The 25,611-nt window shown below is 53.1% G+C and overlaps 1 protein-coding gene across 2 annotated transcripts in view; it reads right to left on the bottom strand.

Annotated features, from left to right (window-relative positions):
- Positions 1–1,078: 1,078 nt before the first annotated feature.
- Positions 1,079–25,611, bottom strand: part of PREX1 (phosphatidylinositol-3,4,5-trisphosphate dependent Rac exchange factor 1) — a 195,003-nt gene continuing 170,470 nt past the window's right edge. For both annotated transcript variants that reach the window (XM_082644314.1, XM_082644315.1), the window contains 17 exons: positions 25,169–25,379; positions 24,448–24,724; positions 21,449–21,655; positions 20,005–20,093; positions 18,629–18,711; positions 18,378–18,468; positions 16,365–16,493; positions 14,474–14,515; positions 13,052–13,269; positions 11,128–11,227; positions 9,202–9,345; positions 8,994–9,108; positions 7,471–7,537; positions 5,746–5,918; positions 5,207–5,309; positions 4,881–4,948; positions 1,079–2,804 (listed from right to left, as the gene is read on the bottom strand). In XM_082644314.1, coding sequence (XP_082500440.1) covers positions 2,762–2,804; positions 4,881–4,948; positions 5,207–5,309; positions 5,746–5,918; positions 7,471–7,537; positions 8,994–9,108; positions 9,202–9,345; positions 11,128–11,227; positions 13,052–13,269; positions 14,474–14,515; positions 16,365–16,493; positions 18,378–18,468; positions 18,629–18,711; positions 20,005–20,093; positions 21,449–21,655; positions 24,448–24,724; positions 25,169–25,379 — 2,160 coding nt within the window. In that variant the 3' untranslated portion in view covers positions 1,079–2,761. The remainder of the gene's footprint in view (positions 2,805–4,880; positions 4,949–5,206; positions 5,310–5,745; positions 5,919–7,470; positions 7,538–8,993; positions 9,109–9,201; positions 9,346–11,127; positions 11,228–13,051; positions 13,270–14,473; positions 14,516–16,364; positions 16,494–18,377; positions 18,469–18,628; positions 18,712–20,004; positions 20,094–21,448; positions 21,656–24,447; positions 24,725–25,168; positions 25,380–25,611) is intronic.

Raw genomic sequence — 25,611 nt, 5'->3', positions numbered from 1 at the left:
GACACAAGGCTCTCTCTCTGGGAGGCTCCCAGTCTGGGCCTGGAGAGAATGAGCTCTGGGACAGGTAGTTCAGAAGGAAAAGAGATTGAAAGAGAAGGGGCTCTCTTCCAAAATGGCAGGACTTAGGGGAGGCCCAAGTGTGGCCATGATAGTATAGTGGGGGGCCTTCAAGAGGAAGGCACCCGAAAGAAGCTTTTCATAGAGGTCAGTGTTTTCCAAAGCGTGGGAAAGGAGGGAAAGAAATGAAGGAGGGAAGAGGTCGGGATGAAGGGGTGGGGAAGAAAGGAGGGAGGGAGACGGAGAAAGGCATGGGGCAGGCCTGGCAAAACAGGTCTGCAGGCCAGTTCGGGCCAGGGAATGAGATTTCTCTGACTCGGCAGACGGACTCAGGCAGCTTCATAAACATGGCTCGTGATAAGGCGCTCTCAGCATGGGACCGAGACCACAGGTCCCGGTGTGCAGGAACAGCGTCTGTGCTGGCGTCCGTTCTGATTGGTCCGTTTGCGGCCAGCGTGTATTCTGATTGGCCAGGAACCAGCCCAACCACGTGTTGAGTACTTGGAACTCCACTCCAGCGGATTCCAGACCAAACAGGCCTTGCAAGTTGGGGCGGAGGATGGCTCATCCCTCAGACCCACCCTGATCCGTGGGCACATGTGAGACAGAGAGTCCTAGCATGACATCAGAAGGAGGCGAGGGAGTGCCTGGAAGAACAGTCACATTTTTCCACCATCACAGTGAGATAGGAACTGAGAATCCAAAATAAAGGTGAAATACATATAAAGACGGTAATTTTCCTGGCACACCTGAATGGCAGACCCGCGGTACAATCTCGGGTATTCCTCACCAGTCCCCTGCAAGGGAATATATATACTGCCATTTTAGAGAAGGAAACTGAGGTTCAGAGTGGTAACTCACTGAGCAGGGGTCGCTGCCTCAAGGACCCTGACGGTATCAAAGCGATCCTCCTCCGTGCCATCTTCAAAACCGTTGCTCACTCCGCCTGTGATGCTGGCCGGCCTAGCCACCTCCACGCGACCAGTGTTGGCCCCAAAGGAACTCGCCACAGATCAAGATCTTTGTATTATAAACCGACTTTTAATAATAATAAAAAATCTATCATGAATTGAATGAGAAGATCTGTACATTTCAAAGTAAACCAGTGCACGACGCCCTTGCCCTCGGGGGCCCCTCTCTGTTTCTGCCGTGGGGTCCTCGTTTGTATCTGTGCCACCTCTGTCCTGCAATAAGCCCACCTCTTGCAATCTGGTGCAGGGTGGCAAGAGAGGGAAGGCGGCCCCTGGGGGTGCAGGGGGCCAAGATGCTGATGGGTCTTCAAGCCTCCAGGGCAGCGGGAAACCCACACCTGATTTCACCCGTCAGCCAAGGCTGGAAAGACTCCTCCCTTCTGTCCCAGCTGTGACATTTCCCTGCTGGCAACAGAACCTAGAGGGGACAAACTGCTGGGGGGGGGGGCAGAGGGGGGATCCTGTGTGGGTCCCTGTGCCCAGGTGGGCAGGGTAGCGTCCTGTCTCTCTAGCTGGCTGAGAAGTCCCAAATGTCCTGTTCTGAGTTAACATCAAAAAATAAATTACAGAAGGTACCACTCAGTGTTTCCCAGCGGCCCTTTTACCTGCAGAGGACAGACACCAGTGTGGGACTGCCTCTCCAATGGATGGTTCAACCCCCTCCAGCCCCCAGGCCTGGCCCAGCCACCTCTCAAACCCTTGTAGCCAGTCATTCAAAGAACAAAGTAATTCACCCTGATACAGACCAACTGCTGGAGAACCAAGGGTGGGTGGGAAAAGGAACCCTAGTCGATACCTGTAAGCCGTATCTTAAGACCCTAATATTAAAAAGATGAAATAATGACATCTTTTGAATTTTCAATAATTTAGTTTTTCTTTTTTTTTTCTTTCTTTTTTTTTTTTTTAGTAGAACTGGGAAAAGTTGTCAATACTACCTTATGCTGGTCCCGTTAGACAATATAGCTTTCTTTGAAATTTAAAATGTCAAATATATAATCACGCAACCTGGGGGGAAAAAAATCTCAGCGATACCAATGACAACATAAAAACCCCAAAATAAACCACAGAGAGTTCACGCCATATAAATAAAGTCAGAGCAAATCTCGTGCCCAGGGCTGATGGCTCCAGTTCCAATGGCACTGATGGCGGAAGCCAGGGTGGCTTTCGACCGTTTTCTTGGTAACAGGCGTTGTGCCCTGTCCCTCTGTCTTTATTGGCAGAGGCCTGGCTTTTCCGAGTCCATTGGGCAGATTAGTACAGGGTTAGGGGGGAATCTGGAAGCTAAGGTGAGAAAGAGGAGCAGACACATGTGGTCGCCTGGAATGTGGACATAGAAGGAAACCAGAGGTTTCCAAAGTGCAGGTTGAGCCATCCCGAGGGAGCTGGGGCCGCGGGCCTCCAGCTGCAGTGCCCATGACTTCTCTCCTGTGTTCTAGGGACCTGCAGGCCGGAGCCCAGGCCCTGGCTGCACCCATCCGTTCTGTGGGTCCCCAGCACACCTCGGGCTTCTGGCAGAAGTGTGAAGAACATGCCAGCCCAGGGCCGATCCACCAGCTCATCCAAGAGTGGGGGCACTGCTTATCCTCCCAGGAGGTGATGGAGGAGGCCGGACAGATCCTCAAGCAGGCGGGAGAGGAGGTCTTGGGCCAGCTCTGGAGAAGGCCACACGGCCTCCTGTGTCCTCCCAAATCCCAGCTCCAGAGGACGCAGCCAAGCACCAGGCACCTCAGTGTCTAGAGGTCTCCGTCCACCGGCGGCTGGCAGAGGCGGTAGAGCCTGATGGATGGAGGTGAAGAGGATGAGGACCAGCCGGGCAGGCCAAGGCCTATTGTTATTATTGCAACATATGATCTATGTGAACGTGTAATCCATGCCCAGAAAACAAAACTCAACAGGTGTAAAAAAATGCAGAGTGAAAAATTATTGATGCCACCCACTTTCCCCTAGTGGTACAGTCCCCACCCCACAGGAGTCCTGCTCCCTCCAGACTGCCAAGGGGTTTACAAAAACAGACACATATACGTGCGCATGTTTGTGTTAAGATACTTGTGTGTGTGTGCACTTTTCCACGCTAATGGTGGCAAAGTAGACCCAGCACTCTGCCACTGGAGTCTTTTACTTAATATATCTTGGGGGCCTCTCCCTGCAGCACGTGGGGAGCTACCTTGGTTTTCTTTCTGCATTGGGAGGATTCTGAGCTCTACCCTCAAGTAAGAAGGAGCCACTAATGGGTTTCAAGCAGGGGAGACGGTAGATCTGCTGTGGGGAGAATGATGGCAGGGGGACCGGACAGGAGGCTGCTGTGGTGACACGGACAAGACAGGGAAGCAAGGTGGCACAGTGGTCAGGAGCGTGGCCTCTGGGCCTAGAATGCCTGGGTTCAGAAGCGCAACTCTGTGATTCTGTGTGCTGTGTGACCTTGGACAAGATACTTAACCTCTCTGGGCCTCAGTGTCCCCACCTGCCAATGGCGGATAGTAATAGTACCTTGCTCACAGAGTTGTTGTTTGGAGCAAATAAGTTAATATAGGTAAAAATACTAGAATGGTGCCTGGAGCGGGGGAAGCGACATATAAAAGTATTTAAAAGTAATGAGGGGAGGGACCTCCCTGGCGCTCCAGTGGTTAAGCGTCCATGCTTCCACTGCAAGGGGCACGGGTTTGGTCAGGGAACTAAGATCTCGCGTGCCAAACGGTGAGGCCAAAAAATAAAAATTAAAAATAAAAAAGTAGGAGCTCCCCTGGTGGCGCAGTGGTTGAGAGTCCACCTGCTGATGCAGGGGACGCGGGTTCGTGCCCCGGTCCGGGAGGATCCCGCATGCCGCGGAGCGGCTGGGCCCGTGAGCCGTGGCTGCTAGGCCTGCGCGTCCGGAGCTTGCTCCGTGGAGCTGTGCTCCACGGCGGGAGAGGCCACAGCAGTGAGAGGCCCGTGTACGGCAATCAATCAATCAATCAATCAATCAATAAAATAAAATAAAATAAAATAAAATAAAAAAGTGAAAGTAATGAGGGGAATTCCCTCGCAGTCCAGTGGTTGGACTCCACACTTCCACTGCTGAGGGCCCGGGGTTCAATCCCTGGCCAGGGAACTAAGATCCCACAAGCCATGCCACGTGGCCTAAAAATAATAATAATAATAATAACGAGGGCTAAGAGAGTGCATGCAAAAACTAGTGAAACATACATAAGATCTGTGAGTTCTTGTATTGCTCCAACACCGTTTCCTGGTCTTGACTATGTCCTGTGGTTACGTGAGACATGGTTCTTGGCGGGGGGAGCTGAGTGAAGGACCACATGGAAACTCCCTGTACTATTTTTGCAACTTCCTGTGAGTCAAACTATTTCCAAATAGTCAGATAGTCAAACTATTTCAAAATTAAGAAGTTATTTAAAAATTGTGGGCCTATGTCAACAGCAAAGCAGGGCCGTGTGGATGGAGAGGGAGGCCGCACAAAAACGAGTTGTTCCTGGGAAAGGGGGCTGCACACAGTACCACGAGGTCTGACATCAACGTGGAGACGATCGGCCCTGAGGACAGGATGAAGCAGGTGGGCTGAGGGCTCTGAGGGCAGCAGGGCGGCACAGAAGGGCGGTGGGTGAGCCGGGGGGGGGCACACAAATTACTGCCCCATGGCTCACGGTGGGGGCCCTGCCTCACTGTCCCAGCCGAAGTGGGAGCTCTGGGAGGTAACAGACCGAGTCGTGTTTGTTGTTTCCCAAACGGGGTCCCGTAAATGAGAGGGGAAGCCCCATCTGAACACCAGCGGGTCTGTCTGGGGTGAAGCCCAGCCCGAGTCCTGGCCTTCACGGAAGGGAGGAGAGGAAAGGAGACGGGGAGGGGACAGCCACTCACCGCGGTGCACCCTGGGGCATCTGGTCCTTGACTCGGAGGTTTTTGGCCAGAATCTCCACCCTGGGGCCCTGGGAAGAAAGAACGGTGAGGCCCTGGGCTGCCTCTGCACAGAGTCCAGGGCGCTTGAGGAAGCACGTGGGTGTGGGTGGGCGTAATGGGAGCTGAAATCCTCAGCCCTCTAGCTGGGGAGACGAGCATCAGCCCAGTCCCCAGACGGCCCCTCATCCCACCCGGGCTGTGAGTCCACCTCTCCCTGTGCCCACCGGGCCCGGATCTGGGTGCCCTGCACGCAGCCTGGTGGGGCCCCGGGGGATGGGGCCCCTCACCTGCTTCCGCATGATGTCCGTGGCCTGCATGATGCACTTGGGCAGCAGCCCGTGGCTCCGTGCCAGGATGGCTGCCTGCTCCAGGGAGAGGCTCAGGGTGCTCCTGCAGGGGGGCGGCAACAGGGGCGGCAGGTGAGACGGGGGCGACTGCCTGCCCCGCCACGGCCCCCAAGGCCCCAGTCAGAGCAGCAGGGACAGAGGACAGAAGTGGGAAAGTGTCCAGATCTGCCCCAACCAAGAGGCACGATCATTCCTGCTTATGTTGAATGGATGCTCCAGCAGAACCAGGCTGCAGAGACGCTCAGTCACACCAACCAGGGTGAGAGAACCGGGAAGCTCAGCAGCCCTCTGAGGACCACCTCCTCCCGAGATCCCATTTCACAGCAGACAAACTGAGGCTCGGTGGGGGGCGGGGGCAGCCACGGCCTCGTCTGGGCTCAACAGGCAGCGGCAGAATCGGGATTCAAACCTGGCCTTCGTCCTCCCGTCCCGGGCCCCCAAATGGCCCAGAGGCCCGCCCCCGCTCAGGGCCCGCGCACCTCTGCATGCCCGTGCCGCACATGGTGACCTGGCAGGCCCCCAGGCGGTAGCAGAGCTCGGAGGAGATGGGGATGAGGCCGGCGCCCAAGCTCCCAGCGGCACCAGGCTTGGGGTAGACGAAGGACTTCATGAGGCGGCAGAGCTCGTCCAGGGCATTGATGGGGCGGATCAGCTGCGAGGCACACACACCCGGACGGTCGGAGGAGGCCCCCACCTGTCCTTCCTCCCGTCATCACCTCCAATCCAGCTCCGTTACAGCAGCTGTCCTCTCGGCTCACCTCCTATGCTCACGATGTATTTCAGGCTTAACCCTCCCATCTAATTCTCTTCACCTGCCCAGGTGAGCCCACGACCAAGCCTCAGCGAATACCCACTACTGTCCTCTCCAAATAGCGGCACCTCCCCAGGATCAGCCTTCCCTTCTGCTCTGCGCCACCTCCCCTTTTCCTGCGTCACCTGTGCAGGCACAGAACACTGGCCAGTGCTTCCTGTGTCGGCTCAAGACTCTGCCAGCCAGACTATTATACAAACTCCCGAAGGGCTGTGCCCCGCCCTTCTCTCGGAGCCCAGCCTCACGGTCCGAGGCCAGGAGCCCCAAAACCACTGTCAAAATCAAGGCCTGGGGGCTTCCCTGGTGGCGCAGTGGTTGAGAGTTCGCCTGCCGATGCTGGGGACATGGGTTCGTGCCCCGCTCTGGGAGGATCCCACATGCCGCGGAGCGGCTGGGCCCGTGAGCCATGGCCACTGAGCCTGCGCATCCGGAGCCTGTGCTCCGCAACAGGAGAGGCCACAGCAGTGAGAGGCCTGCATACCACAAAAAAAAACAAACAAACAAAAAATCAAGGCCTGATAGGGACTTCCCTGGTGGTCCAGTGGTAAAGAATCTGCCTTCCAATGCAGGGGACGCAGGTTCGATCCCTGGTCGGGGAACTAAGATCCCACACGTCGCTGGGCAACTCAGCCTGCACGCCACAACTACTGAGCTCGCACGCCTCAACTGGAGCCTGCGTGCTGCAAACTACAGAGCCCACGCGCTCTGGAACCCGCGCCACAATGAGAGAAGAGAAAACCCACATGCCACAACTAGAGAGAAGCCCGCGCACAGCAACAAGCGCTGCAACGAAGATCCCGTGTGCCGCAGCAAAGACCCAATGCAGCCAAATAAATAAATAAATTTTTAAAAATAAGAAATCGAGGCCTGATAGAGCCTGGGCAGAGGGGGAAAGGCCTGCAGCATGTGGCGGGGGGGTGGGGCACAGCCCCCACAAGGCCAAGTACAACAGGCAGGAATGTGGCCCAGACAGCCAGGTATTTCCACTGCTCAAGATAAACTAGAAGCCTCCATTTTGCGGGAAACCTTTTGACTTTTAAATGCTGGCAACAAATTAGAAACACACAAAAAGAGCACTGTATGGCCGCATCTGGTGTGAGGCTCCAGCCTCAGAGAGATGCTACGGTGAACAAGGGAGATGCAAGAGGCACAGGTGAGTGGGTGCCAGTGAGAATACATCATCTAAGGAATTCTGAAGCGGGTGGGGAAGATGTCAGGGTTTCTCGAATGGAGAAGGAGTTATCCCAGAAGACTTCCTGGAGGAGGGACGGCAGAGGCCTCTGGGGCGTCTCGGCCAGGATTCTGGCTGGGGTGTGACCCTGGGCCCTGTCTGACCGCGCGAACCCCCAGCCCTGCCCAAGCTCCATGGCAGGTGAGGGGAAGGAGGGCACACCTGGTCTATCTTCACCGCTGTGGTGCTGGCGTCCGTGGGCAGGTTAGACCGTTCCAGGTAAAATGCCCTGAGAGAGAAAGACGGGGGTGAGGGTAGGGCCGCCATGCCCACCGTCCTCCCAGCCCCTGCCCCACTGCAGCCGCAGCCTCTTTGCCCTCCAACAACTGGAGGAAACAAATCATTAAGAGCGGCAGGCACAGCTTTCCACGCCCACAGTCACCTGTTCCTCCAACAGCCCTGGGGGAAGCAGGAAGGGGCCTCCTGGGCACTCCTCAAATGCCACCTCCCCCCGACTGGCTGTCAGAATCAGCACCGACACTCCACTCTCTCTCCCATCCTGCTGTGTCTCTCCTCTGAGCACCCTCATCACTTGACACGTCACACTGCTCTGTTTACTGGGTTATTGCTTATCTCCCCTTCTAGAACAGCGCTCGGCCAACTTTTTTTGTAAAGGGCCGAAGAGTAAATATTTTAGGCTGTGTAGACCAGTCTCTATCAAGATGCTACTCAACTCTGCTGTTGCAACACAAAAGCAGCCAGAGACGATACACACACGGATGAATGTGGCTGTGTGCTAATAAAACTTTATGGACAAAACAGGGGGTGGGCCAGACCACAGCAGCTCTAGAATCTACCCTCCATGAAGAACAGGCTTTGTTTGGTCACTGTTGACTCCTAAGTGAGCACCCAGAACAGAACTTGGCCTATGGAAGGCCTTGAGTGACAGGTGCTGAATGAAAGCAGAGATGAAGGAATGATTACAGTGGCAATTTTTTAAATATTCAGCGAACGGCACAGAACAGATTGGTGGCATCGAATGATCCAAAGAGATGCCAGTTAGAATAATACAGGTAGATGTCTTCCCTGAACAGACATATGAAAGCATCATTCTCCCATTTCCAATAGTAAAGCCCTTGCCACACCCTGAAGCCCCGGTCTCCTAATTCTCAGTCCACCTTCTTCACGGAGGGAGAAGGTAAGACAGAAGTAGGAACGGGCTGGGGTGGGGGCAGCAGTAGTGGGAGCTGCCTCCTTGGGCCCCAGGCTTCCTCCTGGCGGATGTGACCCCTGCTCTTCTCTTCTCTCTGGGGGTCTCCCCTGAGCAGGGCCGAGGCTCTGGGGTCATGTCTCTCACTCACAGGCTCAAGGATCCCAGGGCCCCTGTCCCAATTCCCACCCCCATGCAGAATGAAACAGGCATCTCCTCCCAGATGGAGGGACCTGCTTTGAAGCCAAGCAGACCCAGTCTAGCTGCATGACTTGGCCAAGCTGGGTGTGCTCTCTGGACATCAGTTTCCTCATCTTCAAAGTGGGTTAGAATGGCTGAGTTAGAATGGCTGCCAGTGACTGCTGTGAGAATCTGATGAGCTCGTGTAGGCAGAGGGCCTGGCGCACAGTAGATGCTCAAGAAAGGGCATTGCCCGCCCCCGCACTGGGGGCCTGTCTGGTGCCTTACATGCTACTGCTCACTCCCCGTGACGGTGCTTAGCATCCTGCCCCCATCACGTAGCCCGTGCAGATACCTGAGTTTGCGGTAATACTGCTGAGCCTTCTCCAGGGACTGGGCATTGATCTCCTGCTGCAAATCTTCCACCGTCTGGCTGCCTGGAGGAGGCGGCGCCTCCATGTTCTCCAGAGCTGTGAAGGAAGAAGAGCGAGGGCGGGTGCTTGGCTCCGGTGTGCACGGCCATCCCCCCAGTGGGCCCCACTCAGCCCGTCCCCGCGGCTCACCTTTCGTGAAGAGCACGGTGTGCAGCCTTAGACTGGCCCCGCTCTCCAGGCGGGAGGGCAGCTTGGAGAAGTGATAGCTATCCAGGTAGAAGATGACCTTCAGTGCCTGCCGGCTGCCCTCGATGTGGTAGAAGACGTTGGTGTCTGGTGGGGGACGCGGTGGGGCAGAGGGTTCACCATCAAGGCTGGAGGGGCCCTGCCCCACCTCCGCGAGGGCAGCTACAGACCTCCTTCAGATCGCCACCGTGATGTCCCAGGACCCCGCTGTCTGCCCACCCCAGAGCCGCGGCTTCAGACCTCCCTGCCCTCCCACAGCCTCGGGGCACCTCAGATAGCCCCGTCCCCCTACCACTCAGAGGAGCAGCCTCTGACCTCCCTTTTCACCTCCCTTGACAGGTCCCAGTTTCTACTGCTTAATTCTTACACCGGACATGGATTCTGCCCAGCTGCGGAGGTGTCCGTGTTTATCTTCAGAGCCTCACCAGTGCTCCTTTTACCCCTCACCTGGTAGCCCAGGGCCTCTACCTGGCAAAAGCTACCCTCAAACAGCACCGGCACCTTATTTACACCCATAGCGAAGAGCTTGTGGCAGGGGTGGCACTGACACCCCATCCTGCACCCGTAGCAGACATCACTAATTGATGGATAATTCTCCCTGAGCCCAAGCTGGCCTACAGACAGGCAGCCACTGCCAACCAATTCCAACTGGTACCCGAAATGAGACCCACTGTGCTTCTAGACTCTAGTTTACACATTCTCAGCAGGGTGATATCACCTCCAAGGAGGTAAAAATTGGTTTTGGGGGCAAAGGCAAAAATAAAACCCTACTCTTTTTATATGTAAAGAGCATATATACATATAGTACATAAACAGATATATAGTATATCCATGATATAAAAATTTCATGGGGGTGTGGCGAGTAGGAAAAAATTGTCTAAGCAAGCTCCTTAGGGAGGTGATAATAAAAAACAACAACAAAAAAAGCAGGGGTTCTCAACTAGCATGCTTCAAAATCACCGGGAGGGCTTGCTGACGCACATTTCTGGGCTCTGCTTCCAGTTTTGGATTCAGCAGGTCTGGGATGGGCCCTGAGAATTAGGCTAACAAGCTTCCAGGTGCCGCTGGTCCAGGGATCACACTCAGAGAACCATGGCTCTAGAACCGAGCGCAGTGATTCTCAGTCCTGGCTATACATCAAAGTCACCTGGAAAGCTTATCTTGGATCCCAATGCCCAGGATCCACCACACAGACTGAATCCAAATCACCAGGGCTGGGACTGGGACTGGGACTGAGGCATCAGTATCGCTCCCTGGGCAATCCCAGTGCAGTCAGGGCTGAGACCCACTGGACCACAATGTGAGCTCCAGGAGGGCAGAAACCATGGCCGTATATCTCTCCACTGTGGCCCAGAACCTAAAACTGAGCCTGACACGTATCATGTGCTCGAAATTACGGGTATGTGGATAGATGGATGAGTGTGTGGGTGGATGGGTGATGGATAGATGGATGGATGGATAAATGGATGGGTGGATGGATGAGTAGATGAATGAGCGGATGAGTGGGTAGGCGAGTGGAAAGATGGGTGGGAGGGAGGGAGAAAGAAAGGAAAGAAGAAAATTATGCTGTAAGTTCTTAGAAAATCTTAACACGTCTTCATCCTACAGAAGGTTATCTCTAGGACTTTTAATAAGAACTGGGTACTGGCTCTTTTTCCCTCTTAAGCGCTGTTGGAGACGGCTGGGTTTATAAAAAAAGAGACCCTTTCCTTCCCTGTATGTTGGGAGCATGAGGTTTGAAAGCACCGGGTCCTGGGTCAACTTTAGGCAGCTGGCCTGGTGGCAGGGGGAGGGACAGGGTGACCCCAGAGCAGTCCCTTCCACCCCAGAACCCCGACTCTCACGGTGGGGGTGGAAGGAATCACTCACTGGCCACGTAGTTCTCGTCCAGCTGCTTGAAGGAGAAGGTGACATTGTCCAGCTCCGACAGGGTCACCCAGATGTCCTCCAACATGGTCCGTTCTTCTTTCTGCAAAAGCAAGACAGAGTGGAGGAGTCACAGGTGCCACCCCTGCCCCAGGTTTCACTTCAAGATGCTGTGCTTCAACTCTAGTTGACACACCAGGCTGTGGCGCTACCAGGCATGAGGTCTTGCGCAGGTCTCTCTGGGGCTCGACGTGAGATCGTGTTTGCTCCAGGCCTGTCCTGCACCTCCCAGGTCAGAGCCCATCTCTGCTCTAACATGCTGGGTGGCCCTCCTACCCGGGTCAACCCACCTATCCCACTGAGCCATTCCAACGCAGCACCCAGCTCAGAGCCTGCATATCCTGGCAACTGCTGAATTAACACACTGGGTCCCGGTGTCCTCATCAGAGAAGAAGAAAGCGAGGGCTGGGTGCTCAGTTCCAGAATCCAATGAGAGGGTGTCTCCCACCAGGCAGGCACCTGTCTGCAACATCGGCCAGCAGAGGGCGCACCACGGCCGCTCTTTCCCAAACGGCCGCAGCTGTGGCTTCCTGTCCGGCCTGGGAAAATGTCTAGGAGGCTCAGGGCTGCAAGGTGTGGGGAGCTCAGGCCTGGACACATGGGTGGAGGGGCAAACAGCCCAGAGCAAGTGCTGCTGCCGGCTGGATTTCTGGGGGGCATCGGCTCTGGGTACCAGTACCCCGAAACGCTGAGTCACTGGCTCTACCTCCTCCCGGAGCTGGTAGACGGACCCACCCTGATTCTGAGCCCCGTGAGTGGATGCACAGGGCACTCAGAGATAAAAGAGATGTGGAGAAGGCAGGGCAGTCCGGGGGAACCAGGCCGAGAGTCAGACTCCCAGGTTCACACAGGTTCCCTGGGCCTCAGTGTTCTCATCCTTAAAAAGCGGGTGGTAAAGGACCTGCCTGGGGGCTACTGCAAGGACTAAACAAGGTGCTATTTGCATCAACAAAGCTCACTGGTCTCCCAGTTTCTGCCCTTGCCCCTCTCCACTCTTCCCCACCCCGCAGCCTGGGTGATCCTTTAAGTATCGAAGTCAGATCCTGTCCCTCCTCTTCTCAAAACCCTCCCCTGACTGCCACCCACTCAGAGTAACAGCCAAAGTCCTACAACAGCCTGCAAGACCCCGAACAGTCAGACCCCAGTTAATTCTCAGGACTCACCTCCCCCACCTTCCCCTGGCTCACTCACTCTATTCCAGCCACACTGGGTACCTCGTTGTAGCTCAAACACTGAGTGCGTCCTCCTGCCTCAGGACCTTTGCACCTGCTGTCCTCTCTGCCTGGAGGGCTCCTCCCCAGTGTCCTCATGGCTCACCCCCTCCCCTCCTCCGGTTCTTAGGCCAGATGTCACCTCTCACTGAGGCCCTCAGTGGCTGCCTTATCAAAACTTGCAACTGCCACCAGCCCAGACCTTCCCCTTAGCCCTTAACACTATAAATGAGGGTTTCTCAACCGCAGCACTGCTGACTCTACGGCGGGTGGGGACGGCGGTGAGCATTCTGTGTGCTGTACGAGGCTTAGCAGTCTCCCTGGCCTCTACACACCAGATGCCAGTAGTACTTCCTCTTCCCTCGGTTGTGACAACCAAAAATGTCTCCAGAGATTGCCAAGTGTACCCTGGGGGCAAACCTGCCCTGATGAGAACCACTGGTCTGTCTGTACCATCCCTGGCCCTTAGTTGTTTACGTCTATCTCCCCCAAATCAGGGTATAAGGTCCCTGAGTAAATGAACTCTCTGTTTTGTCCACTGCTGGGTCCCCAGTGCCTGTAACAGTGACACAAAGTAGGTGCTCGATAAACAGCCGCTGAATGAATGAACGGGGTGAGCGACAGCCTGAGCAAGACCTCCCCCGCCCCCCACTCACCGTGGCCGGCGAGAGCAGGGACTGGCAGTGCAGGAGGACGCCAGTGGCCGCCACCTGCTCCAGCCACTTGCGGCTGGCGTCCCGGCTGCTCTCCTCGTACTCGCCGTTGTTGTTGTAGCGGTAGCTCAGGGCCGCCAGCAGCTGCTCGGAGAAGGTGCACACGGCGGCCACCAGTGCCTGGCAGAAGATGCTGTCCCTCCGCAGCTGCAGCTCCGTGTCTGTGGGCAGAGGGGGTGGGGCCGTGCTGGGCGGGGGGCTCCTGTGCCATCAGCAGGCCTGTACCCCACAACCCGGGGCCCGGGACCAGCCTCCTCTCCCCGACGTGACCACCCATCTGGGGCCAACTTGGCAGACAGAATTCATTCATCCCAGGCACCAAAGGCAACTCCACAAAACTCAACTCTCCAAAAGCCAAGCCAATCCGTGGAAAAACTCAGCCCTCTCAATGACCCATCTCCCTATGTAAAACAACAAAACAACTTGTGATTTTCCATAGGCTTTCCCCAAACCCTTACCCTCAGCTCTTCATTTATTAGGAAATTTCTCGGCATTGATTGAGAGTGATGATGCCAGCTCCATGTTTTAAGATGCAGTTTACCATTTTCTCTATTTTTGAGAAGTATGCCTTCTTCTTATCATTCCCCCACCACCACTGCCTGGCCCCCTGCTTGTGATGTGATTTTCAGAACTGGCCAATTTGGGGCAATCAGTCATTCAGGGTCCTAATATCCTGGAAGGGATTTTTTTTTTTCTTTTGGCTGTGCCACGCAGCTTTCGGGATCTTAGTTCCCTGACCAGGGATCGAACCCGGGCCCCAGCAGTGAAAGCACCGAGTCCTAACCACCGGACCACCAGGGAATTCCCTGGAAGGGATTATTTTTGATGACTGGCTCTAGCCAATGGGTTTTCAGTGACCAATTCTGACCCAGATCCTATTCTAGCTGCCCCTTGGCTGAGAATTTCTGGAAGGAAGGGAGGGACAGAGAACACCTCCAAGATTCCCCTAGGCCCCCGTCAGCTCCTCCTCCTCCCCACCGTCTTCGGGGTAGGAAGCCCCAGGCTGGGGCTGAGGGCTCTACCGGCAAAGAGCCTCCCTAATTGCCGGTGCTCTATCCTGTGCCCTCGTCAAGATCAGCCCAGGCCTGGGAAGTGGCAAGAGACAGTACTCCTGGCTCCAGGGCCCTGAGACTTGTCCCCTGGACACAAGAGGAAGAAGTGAGGTCTGAGTAGTTCTTGCAGGGGCTAGAGGCCATGGTGTTACCTCCCCCTGTGCAGACCTGATGACCAGGGGAAAGTCAACCTTAGCCGGCAGAAGAGGCCTTCCCCGGGCTGCGGTCATGGGCACTGGCTGCCAGGGGGGCCTCTCCCGGATGCACCTGGGTGTGTGCATATCACAGACAGCTGCCCCTTCAAAGCCCTCACCTGTGCATTTCAGCAAGGCCAGGAGCAGCTGGTTCTTCCCATCTGGAAGGAGAAGGAGATGGGCTGAGAGGGGTTAGCAGAAGAAGCAAGCCGAGCCAGGCCTCCCCACAGCCCACGTGCCTGACCCCTCCTCGCAATGAAGCTCTGGGTACACAGAGCCGTGCTCGACAAGCTTTGACTGAATGTTGAGCAGATTCCAGAAACCCTTGGACATGCAGGGGATGAAACCCCAACTGTCAGCTGCACCCCAACTGTCTATACAGAGACTCCAACCAGCCCCTCCAACTAATGGGCCAGAGCCCCCAGCCCACACCTTGTACCTGTGCGTGGCACACCCTGACACACGCGTGTATGTCCATGTGGGAGCACACTCAGACCACGTACACTCACACGTGTACTCAGGTACTTATTCACATCGTCCTACACAGCCAAGCCCTGCCCACGTGTAGACAAAGCCCAGACCTTCCAGACACAGGCCCGACACCCTGGTCTCTTTCTGTCAAATAAAGGCTCTTGGGCCCAGAAGGGGCTTAAAAGAAAAATCTGAAAGGCCCCTGGATTTGCCCTCTTGTGATACATTCTGTCCTGGGGAGGCACTAAGATGCAGGGCAGGGTGTGGTAATAGCACCAGCAAATGCTTACTGAGGACTTACTGTGTGCCAGGCACTGTACTAGGTGCCTTGTTCGTACTGACTCATTTGTCCCTCACAACAACACTATGAACCCATTTTATACATGAAGAGACTGAAGCACAGAGAAGTCAAGGAACTTGCTAAGGTTGCACAGCCAGTAAGTGGGAGAGCTGGGGTCTGAGCACTGGCCATCTGGCTCCAGAGTCCACACTCTTCACCAGTGACAGTTTTGGAAGACAGGACAGCTCAGGGCCAACACAGACTTCCAACTCAGAGGGTGCTGCTCCTGGGGTCATGACCCTGGGGCCAAGCACCTCCGGCTGTCCTGGTCAGATGTCTCCCTGGCCTGGGATCCTTGTAACCCAGGAGTCCCAGGCTCAAATGCTGCCAAGGGCCAGGCAGGTAACATAAGGTGCATGAAGCAGACCCCAGGCCACAGGGCATGGTGGGATCCATGTGCACTGGAAGGCACCCCTCCCCCACCTAACAAGGGTGGCCACCACTCATCTCCAGCCACGTGTGAAAGCAGAATTGCAGGCCTGTTATTGCCAGATCTTCTGATTGTTCAAGAATAGCCAGGGGCTTCCCTGGTGGCGCAGCGGTTGAGAGTCCGCCTGCCGATGCAGGGGATGCAGGTTCGTGCCCCAGTCTGGGAGGATCCCACGTGCTGTGGAGCGGCTGGGCCCGTGAGCTATGGCCGCTGAGCATCCAGAGCCTGTGCTCCGCAATGGGAGAGGCTACAACAGTGAGAGGCCCGCGTACCGAAAAAAAAAAAAAAAAAAAAAAAAAAAAAGAACAGCCAGAAATCTAGATTTGTACGTGGGGTCTCCGATTATAAATGCTGGCAGCAGATTCACATTTTTTAATGCTGTAGCATCAAAAATTACCTGGGGGCCCAAGCCTGATCAGGACCCACCCACTCCCCAACTTGTAACCTGGTTAATAAACAAAAGGAACTGAACTACATTCACAATTTTGGAAGCTGAGAAGCAACAAGTTCAGCCTTCTTAGCCTCCTGACTCTGCAAGGAAGCCCCAGGCACCCCAAATCAGCCGTTCCTTGATCAAATGTGTACTGTCCCAGGGCCTTGCCTAGGGCAGGACACAGCTGAGAAAGGGACACTCGCTCTTCCTGTCCTCTCCCTGGGCCTGGAGAGACACGGGGCACAGAGATGGACCCATTCCTGATCCCTCCACATTCCACATCAAGAACCAAAGGCCACAAAACCTCCACATTACAGCCTTCCCTGCTCAACTGACCTTCCACATATCTCTGAATGTTGTCCACCAGGGTCTTGATGGAATTGGGGAGGTTCCAGGGGTCCTCCTGGATGCTGATCTGGATCAAGCTGCGGCCACGAATTGTACACTCCTCTTTCTGTTTGAACTCTGGGGCAGAAAGTGACATGAGGGCAGGAAAGGGACAATTAGATAGCTTTGGAAAATGGTGGCACAAAGGCCTCTGTACCATCACTAGATTCCAAAGCTCAGAATCTTAGGTCAAGGATGTTGGCAGGACTCTAGGGTACTGTCTGGTCCACGGAAGGCAAATACATGGTAAGTGTGCTACGAATTCATAGTATCACACTCATGGCAGACATTGCTGATCAATCTCAGCACTCCTTCCCGCTCGTCTGAGGCTGTGACTCCTCACAGGTGCAACAAATCCAATGCAGACATGACAAATCAATCAGGGCATTCTTGTCTCCTAAGCCTGGATGTAGTCACGGAAGGATTCTCGGGTACTACCTCCTCACAGCCACAACCAACCGAGCTGGCACATGGGTTGTAACCTAGCATAACCTTTTCCCTACACAGAGGAGGAAGTCCAGGCACAGAGTGGAAAAGTGACTTGCCTCAAGTCACACAGCAGGGTAGTGACAGAAAAGGGACTTGAACCTGGCCCCAGACAAGCAAACACAGGTCCCCGCTCCTTTGGCCTCTTCCCTGCTCCAAAGTCCCAGGTTTCTGAGATATCTGTGGTTTTGTTTCCTCTGAGCCTGACATTTCTTCTTTCTAAGGTCCATCCCAGGGAGAGAAGATCCTGAGACAGCAGAAGGGAGAGCTGAGCTAGGGCACCCCACCTCCTCACCACGTCCGACCCTCACTTAGGAGCAACTGCCTGTTTCCTTTCCTATCTCCTGAGCTCTACTGGAAGCTCCTTGAGGTCAGAGGCAGTGTCACTTTCATCTCATGGGCCCCAGGGCCCAGCACAAGGCCTGACACAAGCTGGTTCTTGGAAATTGTTTACTGGATGTATGAATGCATGGATGCATGGAGTAGACAGATGGGTGGATGAGTGGGGTGGGTGGATGGATGGATGGATAGATGAATGGATGGATGGATGAATGGACGGATGGATGATGGATGGATGGGTGGACAGATGGGTGGATAGATAAATAGGTGGGTGGATGGGTAAATGGGAGGAGAAGTAAATAGAGGGACATAAAAGTCAATCTTTTTCTCTCAATCATTTCAAGAAGGTTTCAATTTGGTGCTGGTAATTCCTTAACACTTCTTTAACTCACTAATCCCCCTCAGGAATAAAGAACAAAGAGCTCTGGGCAGGCAACAGTGCCTAACTACAGTACAATGACATTTTTTGTTGCTGTTTCCATTGGATTTATCATTATTTTATGACATTTTATATACTGGCTTTCCATTTACGGGGAGTTTAATAAGTTCCTTTCAAAATTGAATTTTTTAAAGGGAGACAGTTGGATCTATCAATAATACGGGCAGCAAATGAATTTGGTTTAAAAATGTAAAGATGTTGGCAGATTCTATGAATATGTCTAAAATGATGAAGGGGCTGGGGCTGTCTGAGGTTTGGCAAATTGTGCTCCAGTCCTTCCCCTCATGTTACAAACAGGCAGACGGAGGCCCAGAAAGGCTCAGGGACCAGCCCAGCGGTCCACACACTTTTTCTGTAAAGAGTCAGATAGGAACTGATTTAGGCTTTGCAGGGCATACAGTCTCTGTCACATATTCTATCTTTCTTTTGTTCCATTTTGACAATCCATTATAAATGAAAAATCATTCTCAGCTCACAGTCTGCACAAAAACAGGCCGTGGGTTGGATTTGGCCCACGGGCTGAACCTGCTGACTGCCCCTGGACTGACCCACAGCCATTCAACAGGTGAGGGGCAAAGCTGAGAACGTGGCCCAGGTGGCCTGCCGCCTGTCCAGCACACGTCACCCATTGCAGCCTGTCTCCCTGACGGATGCTGGATGTCATCCCTCGCCCTGCCTGGGGACTCTTCTCTGCTCACCTTGTAAGCTGTGGTCCATGGGGAAATGCCTGGTCTCTTCAAAAGCTCTGCTCATGACTGGCCCCTTGAGGAGTGCATGGATGGAGTCCACCTGGGTGGCAGGAAGCTCTGGGTTAGTTTGGCCCACAGGGCCCTCCAAGTTGCAGGGACCCATTACTCATAGCCCCTGACCCGGCTCCTGGCTTATGGGTTCTTACCAGGGGTGATGGGAAGAATTCAAGGTCAGGCCGGGGTTGGGACAAAGGCCCTACCTGGTTAAAGAGGTGCTCCAGGCAGCCATGAAGCTTGTCCTGCTTGTCTGACGGGATCCTCATGTCACAGGGCAGCTCGTCCCCTTGCAGAAGGAAGAAACCACAGCCATCAACTATTCCTGCCCCATCTCACACCTTCCCAGCCTCTTTCTCAAGAAAGCAGTGTAGCTACAGAGCTCCAAAACCCACAGTGGACTTGGAGTCTGAAAGACCCAGGTCCTGGCTGTGTGACACTGCACAAATCACTTGACCTCTCTGCACCTCTGTTTCTTCATCTGCAAAATGGGCGACAGGAACTAAAACATTACACAATTGTAAGTCAGTGTTATTAGTTCTCACTCTGCAGTCGAGGAGACAGAAAGCCAGAGATAAGGAACCAGATCCCAGTCTCCTGATTCGTCCGCCAGCCATTTCATTTAAATCAGCTGCCACATGTAAGCGCCTTCCTAAAACCTCCCCAGGGATAGTTTTTGCAGCTGAATATCTTATGTGATGAAATATTTATCTAAAGTTCAGAAATATCTCTGACTTTACTTGAACTTCTTTTTCTTCTGTTAAACTGAAGTATAATTAAAATTAAATTTTTATGCACAGATACTACCTCTGGAAGGACACATACGGCAGTAGTGACAGCGGGAGCTTGGGAACCGGGAGGCCGGGTAACAAGGGTGGGAGGGAGGTCTGTCACCACCCATCCTCTCATGCCTTTTGAATTATGAACCATGTGGCTGTCTGTCCTATTTACAAAATAAAATTTTTAAAGGCTGGAATCAATAAAACTAAAATCAAAACAAATTTCAGTCTTTCAGTAAAAGTTCCAAGTACCATAGAATCTAGTTTATAAAATCTTATTTATGTCTGTCTGTCCCTCCAGCCGTCCACCCACATTTCTCCACATCTGTGCAGAAATACACGTTCACCAGCAATCCCCAAATATAATCAATAGTCATTTCCGGGGGAGAGGCTGAGATTCTGACTTATTTTCATGTACTTCTTTGGAACTTTCCTGTGTCATTTGAATTTTTGGTTTGAGCACACGTCATTCACGGAAACCATCAGGTTGCCCTATTTTAGTAATGTTGGAGCCCTCACCACAACATGTAACTGCATCGTGTATGTTTTTATTTGTCCCGTGTCCGTGGCATTCACGGAGAACGTGAGGGCCGGGATCTCTGTCTTTTCATTCACTGCTGTGGTCCCAGCACGTAACCGACGCACAATAAATGTTTGCTAAAGGACTGAAGGAAAACCACTACCACACCATGCAAAGTAATAGAAGACAATATAACATGGAGTAAAGCATAACAAAATAAAAATAAACAAAACAGAACCGCGCTGGGGGACCCCTCTCCTGGAGCACGAGCCTGTGCACTCACCAGACCCCATCTCGTCGCTGCCCAGGTAGGAGCTGTTACTTCTCACGCTGGTGTAGGACAGGACGGAGTCGCGATTACTGTTACACTCACTGCAAAGCAGCAGAGACGAAGGCATGAGTCACCCTCCCACTCACAGCCTCTGGTCCCAGCACCCAGAACCCACTTTCTGGAGGGGAGACAAAACCCTTGGGTGGACGACTGGCCCAGAGAAGGCACCATGGGCCAACCGCCAGAGCCATAGACGGGCAGGGTTGTCCTGGTGCGTTTTCTAGGTCTGACGCTGGGGAAACATTTCCAGGCCTCAGTACAGAAGTGGTAGGTGGACAATGAATCATTTTCGTTTGGGTGTAACTCCTGTCACTGTCTTCGTGGGACAGCCTTGTCCCTGGACACACCTGCATTCGCCACAATTGGCCACATGGCTGCATGTTTTGTCTCCCCAGCCTGGCTAGAAACCTCCTAAGAACAAGGACTGTGTTTGCTGGGCTTACGTAACCCAGGAGCTCAGAAGGTAAGGGGAATGAAAAACCACAACCCTGAAATTCTTTCCTCCACCTTTCTGACAATTAAAGGAAAAATCGGAGGACCCAAAAATGTCAGAATGGAAACCCAGAGAGATGGAGAGATCTTGATCTGTGGACAAGAGGCCCCAAGAACACACGGTACCCAGTCAGCCAGACCATCTCATAATACAGACACCAAGAAACACCGACCAATTCGGTCCCTTGAAGACTGAAAGGATATAAAAGCTGGGAGGATGGGGCCCAAGGCCTTTCTTGCCAAATTCTATCAGTTCTGTATTTTGCCCACAAACAACTGAAGTGCCCCTCCAAGATTCTACTTTAACCACAATGGTCAGATGTTATATAACCTTTCACTGGAGGCTCTGGTGCTTGTGGTAAGGAATTCCATTCACTCACTCTATGGTTTATTACAGGAAATTGGGGTTTTAGTCTATTTAACCCACTAATTAAAACTTCACTGATCTTGTCAATAATTAACTTAACCGGGAGAAAACAATTCAGATCCTCTGAGTCAGCAGGGAAAAAAATGGTCTTACTCCCTGGATCAAGTTAAAATAGTGTTTGTTGCAGAAACCAGAGGTCTTAACGTTGATTTTAAAACACACTGCAGATCTTGACTTTTCCTTGGACCACATTCCATCAACGTGTGTGGAGTGGAACCAAGGCAGAAAGGATGGGTGGTGTCCACCAGGGTACGGGCCCTGCAACATTAGCGCAGGAGCAGGGCAGCCGAAGGGGGCATCTGGGGCATGCTGTGGGGCTTGGCCTAACCCCCCAGAACCACATGGCTAGGCAACAGCGCCCCGTCCCACTGCTTCCTGGGAAATGTCCTCTGATTCTGACCTTCCCACGGCGGGGGCCTCAACTGTGCCACCGGCCATTCACACCAAACTCCACGAGACCCCCCAGCTTTCCCCCACCTGTAGGAGTCCCGGTAGCTCATGGTGTCATGACCCGAGTCCTCCTGATCCTCCTCAGACACCTTGAAGCACACTTTCTTGCTGCCCCCGTGGTCGGTCCTGTCCATCTCGCTCTCTTCGCTGACCAGCTGGGGGGATGAGGCCTCCTCGGCCGAGGGCGGATCGCAGGACCCACCCGAGGTGGGCTCCGTGATGGTGGACAGCAGCCTGCAGGAGCAAAGACTTTGAACTTAAAGGCAGAGGCCCGTGGCTCCACTTGCCTCCATGGAGGCCCCAGGCAAGGCTCTGACCTCAGGCCTCACCTTTGATCCTAAGCAGAGGGAGCCATCAAATGCTCTGTGTCCCTTCCCTGAAAATCCCACCAGCAGGACTTCCCTGGTAGTGCAGTGGTTAAGAATCCGCCTGCCAATGCAGGGGACCTGGGTTCGATCCCTGGTCCGGGAAAATCCCACATGCTGCGGAGCAACTAAGCCCGTGCGCCACAACTACTGAGCCTGCGCTCTAGATCCTGTGAGCCACAACCACTGAGCCCTTATGCCACGACTACTGAAGCCCACACGCCTAGAGCCCGTGCTCTGTAACAAGAGAAGCCACCACAATGAGAAGCCTGAGCACCACAACGAAGAGTAGCCCCAGCTCGCCGCAACTAGAGAAAGCCCGCGTGCAGCAACAAAGACCCAACGCAGCCAAAAATAATTACTTAATTACTTAATTACTTAATTAATAAGAAAATCCCACCAGCAACTCTGCAGATGTGAATACACTGTCCCTCCTGTAGGGGGCATGACATATGGATACTCTTTATTTCACAGCCAAGCTACACACAGGCTCCAGAGAAAAGAAGGCAACTGGGAAACGTGGTCTATAAGGGTCATATGGTTTCAGTTACAACTATACACTCAATTCTGGTGCTGTACTGTGACAGTCCCATAGACAACATGTAAAGAAATGGGCATGGCTGTGTTCCAATAAACCTTTATTTTTTTTAAAAAAAGCAGTGGGCTGGACTTGGCCCATAGGCCCTAGTGTGTCAATCCCTGGCATAGAGTATAATTGTTAAGACTATAGGTTTTTAAGACAGACAGAACCCAGGTTCAAATCCTGATGCTACCATTTCCTAGTTCAGAGACGTAAAGCTAATTATTAAACCTCTCTGAGACTAAATTTCCTCATCTGGAGTAATATCACTATCTATGTCCTAAGCTGCTGTAAAGATTAAGGGAGTTAAAACATGTAAAGTGCTTAGAAGAGTGTCTGGTGCCTTGTAAGTGATCAGTAAACCCTGGCTGATATAATCCTACTACATCTCAATGAGGTCAGTATTATGATTAGCCCCATTTTAACAGGTGAGACCATCAAGGCTCAGAGAGGTTAAGTGACTTGCCTAAGGTCACACAGCTAATAAGTGGCAGGGCCAGGATCAAACCCAGGCCTCCTGCCTCCAGACCCTACATTATTTTTCGTATTCTCATTGACAATTTCTATCATACACAAAAGGCGAGGGAGGAGTATGATGGACCCCAGGTAACCAGCTGCCAGCTTCAACAGTGGCAACTCAGGATCCACTTTTCTTTCCTCCATCTTTCCTGTTGCTTTTTTTTTTCTGGAGTGTTTAAAACAAACCTAAGATATCATATAATTTCCCCTATAAACACTTCCATATGTGTCTCTAGCACATAAGGATTTATTTTTAAAGCAACGGTTCTCAACTGAGGGTGCTTTCTGTCCCCCACTCCCCCACCCCAGGAAACGGTTAGCAATTAGCAAGTTTCCTCAGGCACAAACATTTAGCAACGTCCAGAGACATTTTTAGTTGTCACAGCTGAAGCAGGGCAGGGAGGGGTGGGCTAGCTACTGGCATCCAAGGAGTAGAGGCCAGGAATGCCACTAAGTACCCCACAGCAAAGAATTATGGGGCCCAAAATGTCAACAGTACTGAGGCTGAGAAACACTGTTGTAAACGTAACCAGTCACTATTACCACACCTAACAAAATCAGTCATTCCATAATACCATCTAGTTCCCAGTCCACGGGATCCCTGATGCTCCCCAAAGTGTCTTCTCACAGATGGTATGTTAGAAACAGAACCCGAACCAGGTCCAGACACTGTATTTGGTTGATGTGTCTCTCAAGTCTCTTCCCTAAGAATTCCTCCTCCCCCTCCCTGTACCTGCTTCCCCTCCAATCATTTATTTGTTAAAGAAACTGGGTCGGGCTTCCCTAGTGGCGCAGTGGTTGGGAGTCCGCCTGCCGATGCAGGGGACGCGGGTTCGTGCCCCGGTCCGGGAGGATCCCACATACCGCGGAGCGGCTGGGCCCGTGAGCCATGGCTGCTGAGCCTGCGCGTCCGGAGCCTGTGCTCCGCAATGGGAGAGGCCAGAGCAGTGAGAGGCCCGCGTGCCGCAAAAAAAAAAAAAAAAAAAGAAACTGGGTCATTTGTCATCTAGAATCACCCACCCTCTGAATTTAGCCAACTGCGTCCCTGAGGTGGCATTTCATCCTCCTTATAACCCAGTCCTCTAGCTGAGTAGTGAGACCTAGAACTCTGATCAGAGAAGGGCGCGACTTGTGTTGGCAAGCACACTTTGTAGGTGGTACGGTGTGTGTGTCCTGCTGCTTCGCACCAAGAGGTACATCACGTCTAGCCGTCTCTTGTTCTGCAACATTAAAATGATAAAGTTCCCCCCAAACCTCTCAACAAATAGTTTTAGCCTCTACTGATGATGCTGCCTACATCCATCCTTTCATTAGATCAGTGGTGATGTTGCCCACCAGAGGGCATCTGACAATGTCTGAAGACATCTGTGATTGTCACAACTGGGGAAGGGGGTGCTACTGGCATCTAGTGGGTAGAAGCCAGGGATGCCACCTAATAGCCTATAATGTACAGGACGGCACCCAACTCCGAAGAATGATCCTACCCAAAATGTTGATGCCGCTGATGTTGAGAAATCCTGACCCTGACACTCGGGCCATTCCCTCCTGGGCCCAGGGCTCACCTGTTGATCTGGGTAACATATTGCTTCATCTCCTTCAGGGCCACATCCAGTCTGGTAAAGAGCTGCAGGTAGGCATCCTGGATCTCACGGTCCTCCTGCTTGAGTAGGAAGCTCAAACCCCGGTCCTCCTGGCCAAGGGTTCCATTGGCTGACCCAAAGCTGCTGTCGTTGGGACCCTGGCTTTGGGGGTCCCCATCCGCAGCAGGTAGGCACTTCCAGGATGGGGCAGCCATGGTGGTGATGCAGTGTTGGGTGTAGGACATGGGGTTCAGGTGACCTACAGTGGAGGGAGGGAGAGTTCACTTGGAAACAGCCCCCAGACACCCACAAGCCCCTTAGACAGAGGTATACAAACTCATTTTAAGGATCCCAATGAATGAGAAATATTTCTCTTTTAAATATTCTTTTAATACATTGAATTACTTCAATAAGAAAGTTCTAGTTTGGTGCTAATATGCTTTTAACTACTGTGATCTTTTTCCTGCCTGGAATGTAGACATGATGGCTGGTCCTCCAGCAGCCACTCTATACACCATGAGGCATCCTTCAGGATAAAAGCAACATCTAGAGATGGTGGCACAGAAGGATAGAAGGAGCCTGGATCCCTGATGACCGTGGAGCTATCATTCCAGCTCTGGACTGCTGGCCTTCAGACATGCTTCTGTTTAAGTGTCTGTAGTGTGAGATCTGGACACAGTTTTTGACAGACACACACAGTTACCTTGCTCTGGGTCAAGGCCGATGAGGGAGGGTTTGCGACCAAAGCGGATGCTGAAGGACCGGCCAACCGAGGGAGTAGTCTTGGGGTAGGACACTTCCATGAGGTTGACGTGGCAATTGGTGGGGCAAAAGTCCAGGCCACACAGCGGATGGGGTTCCAGGGGTGCTTGTTTGAAGGGCGGGCTGACCCTGCTCTTTAGCTGAGCTGCAAACTGAGAAAGGTAGGGGACATGGAGTCGTGATCCAGGGGTCTGGAAATTCTGGCCCACCACCAGCACCCACTTTATCCTGGCCTAGGTCAGACAATCCAAAATTGGACAAAATGTCAATAGTTCCAAATGGAAAAGTAAATTCCCCTGCAGTGCCTTTTACTGGACCCAGATTTCAGGGAAGGCCTGGAGAAACGTGAGGCCTCCAAGTACCTACCCACGTTCACTTCTCCAT

The sequence above is a fragment of the Mesoplodon mirus genome, assembly GCF_964341445.2.
Source record: "Mesoplodon mirus genome assembly, chromosome: 15".
NCBI classification, from domain to species: domain Eukaryota; kingdom Metazoa; phylum Chordata; class Mammalia; order Artiodactyla; family Ziphiidae; genus Mesoplodon; species Mesoplodon mirus.
Note: the sequence above shows the minus strand (reverse complement) of the source record. Positions and strands in the feature narration are given on the sequence as shown.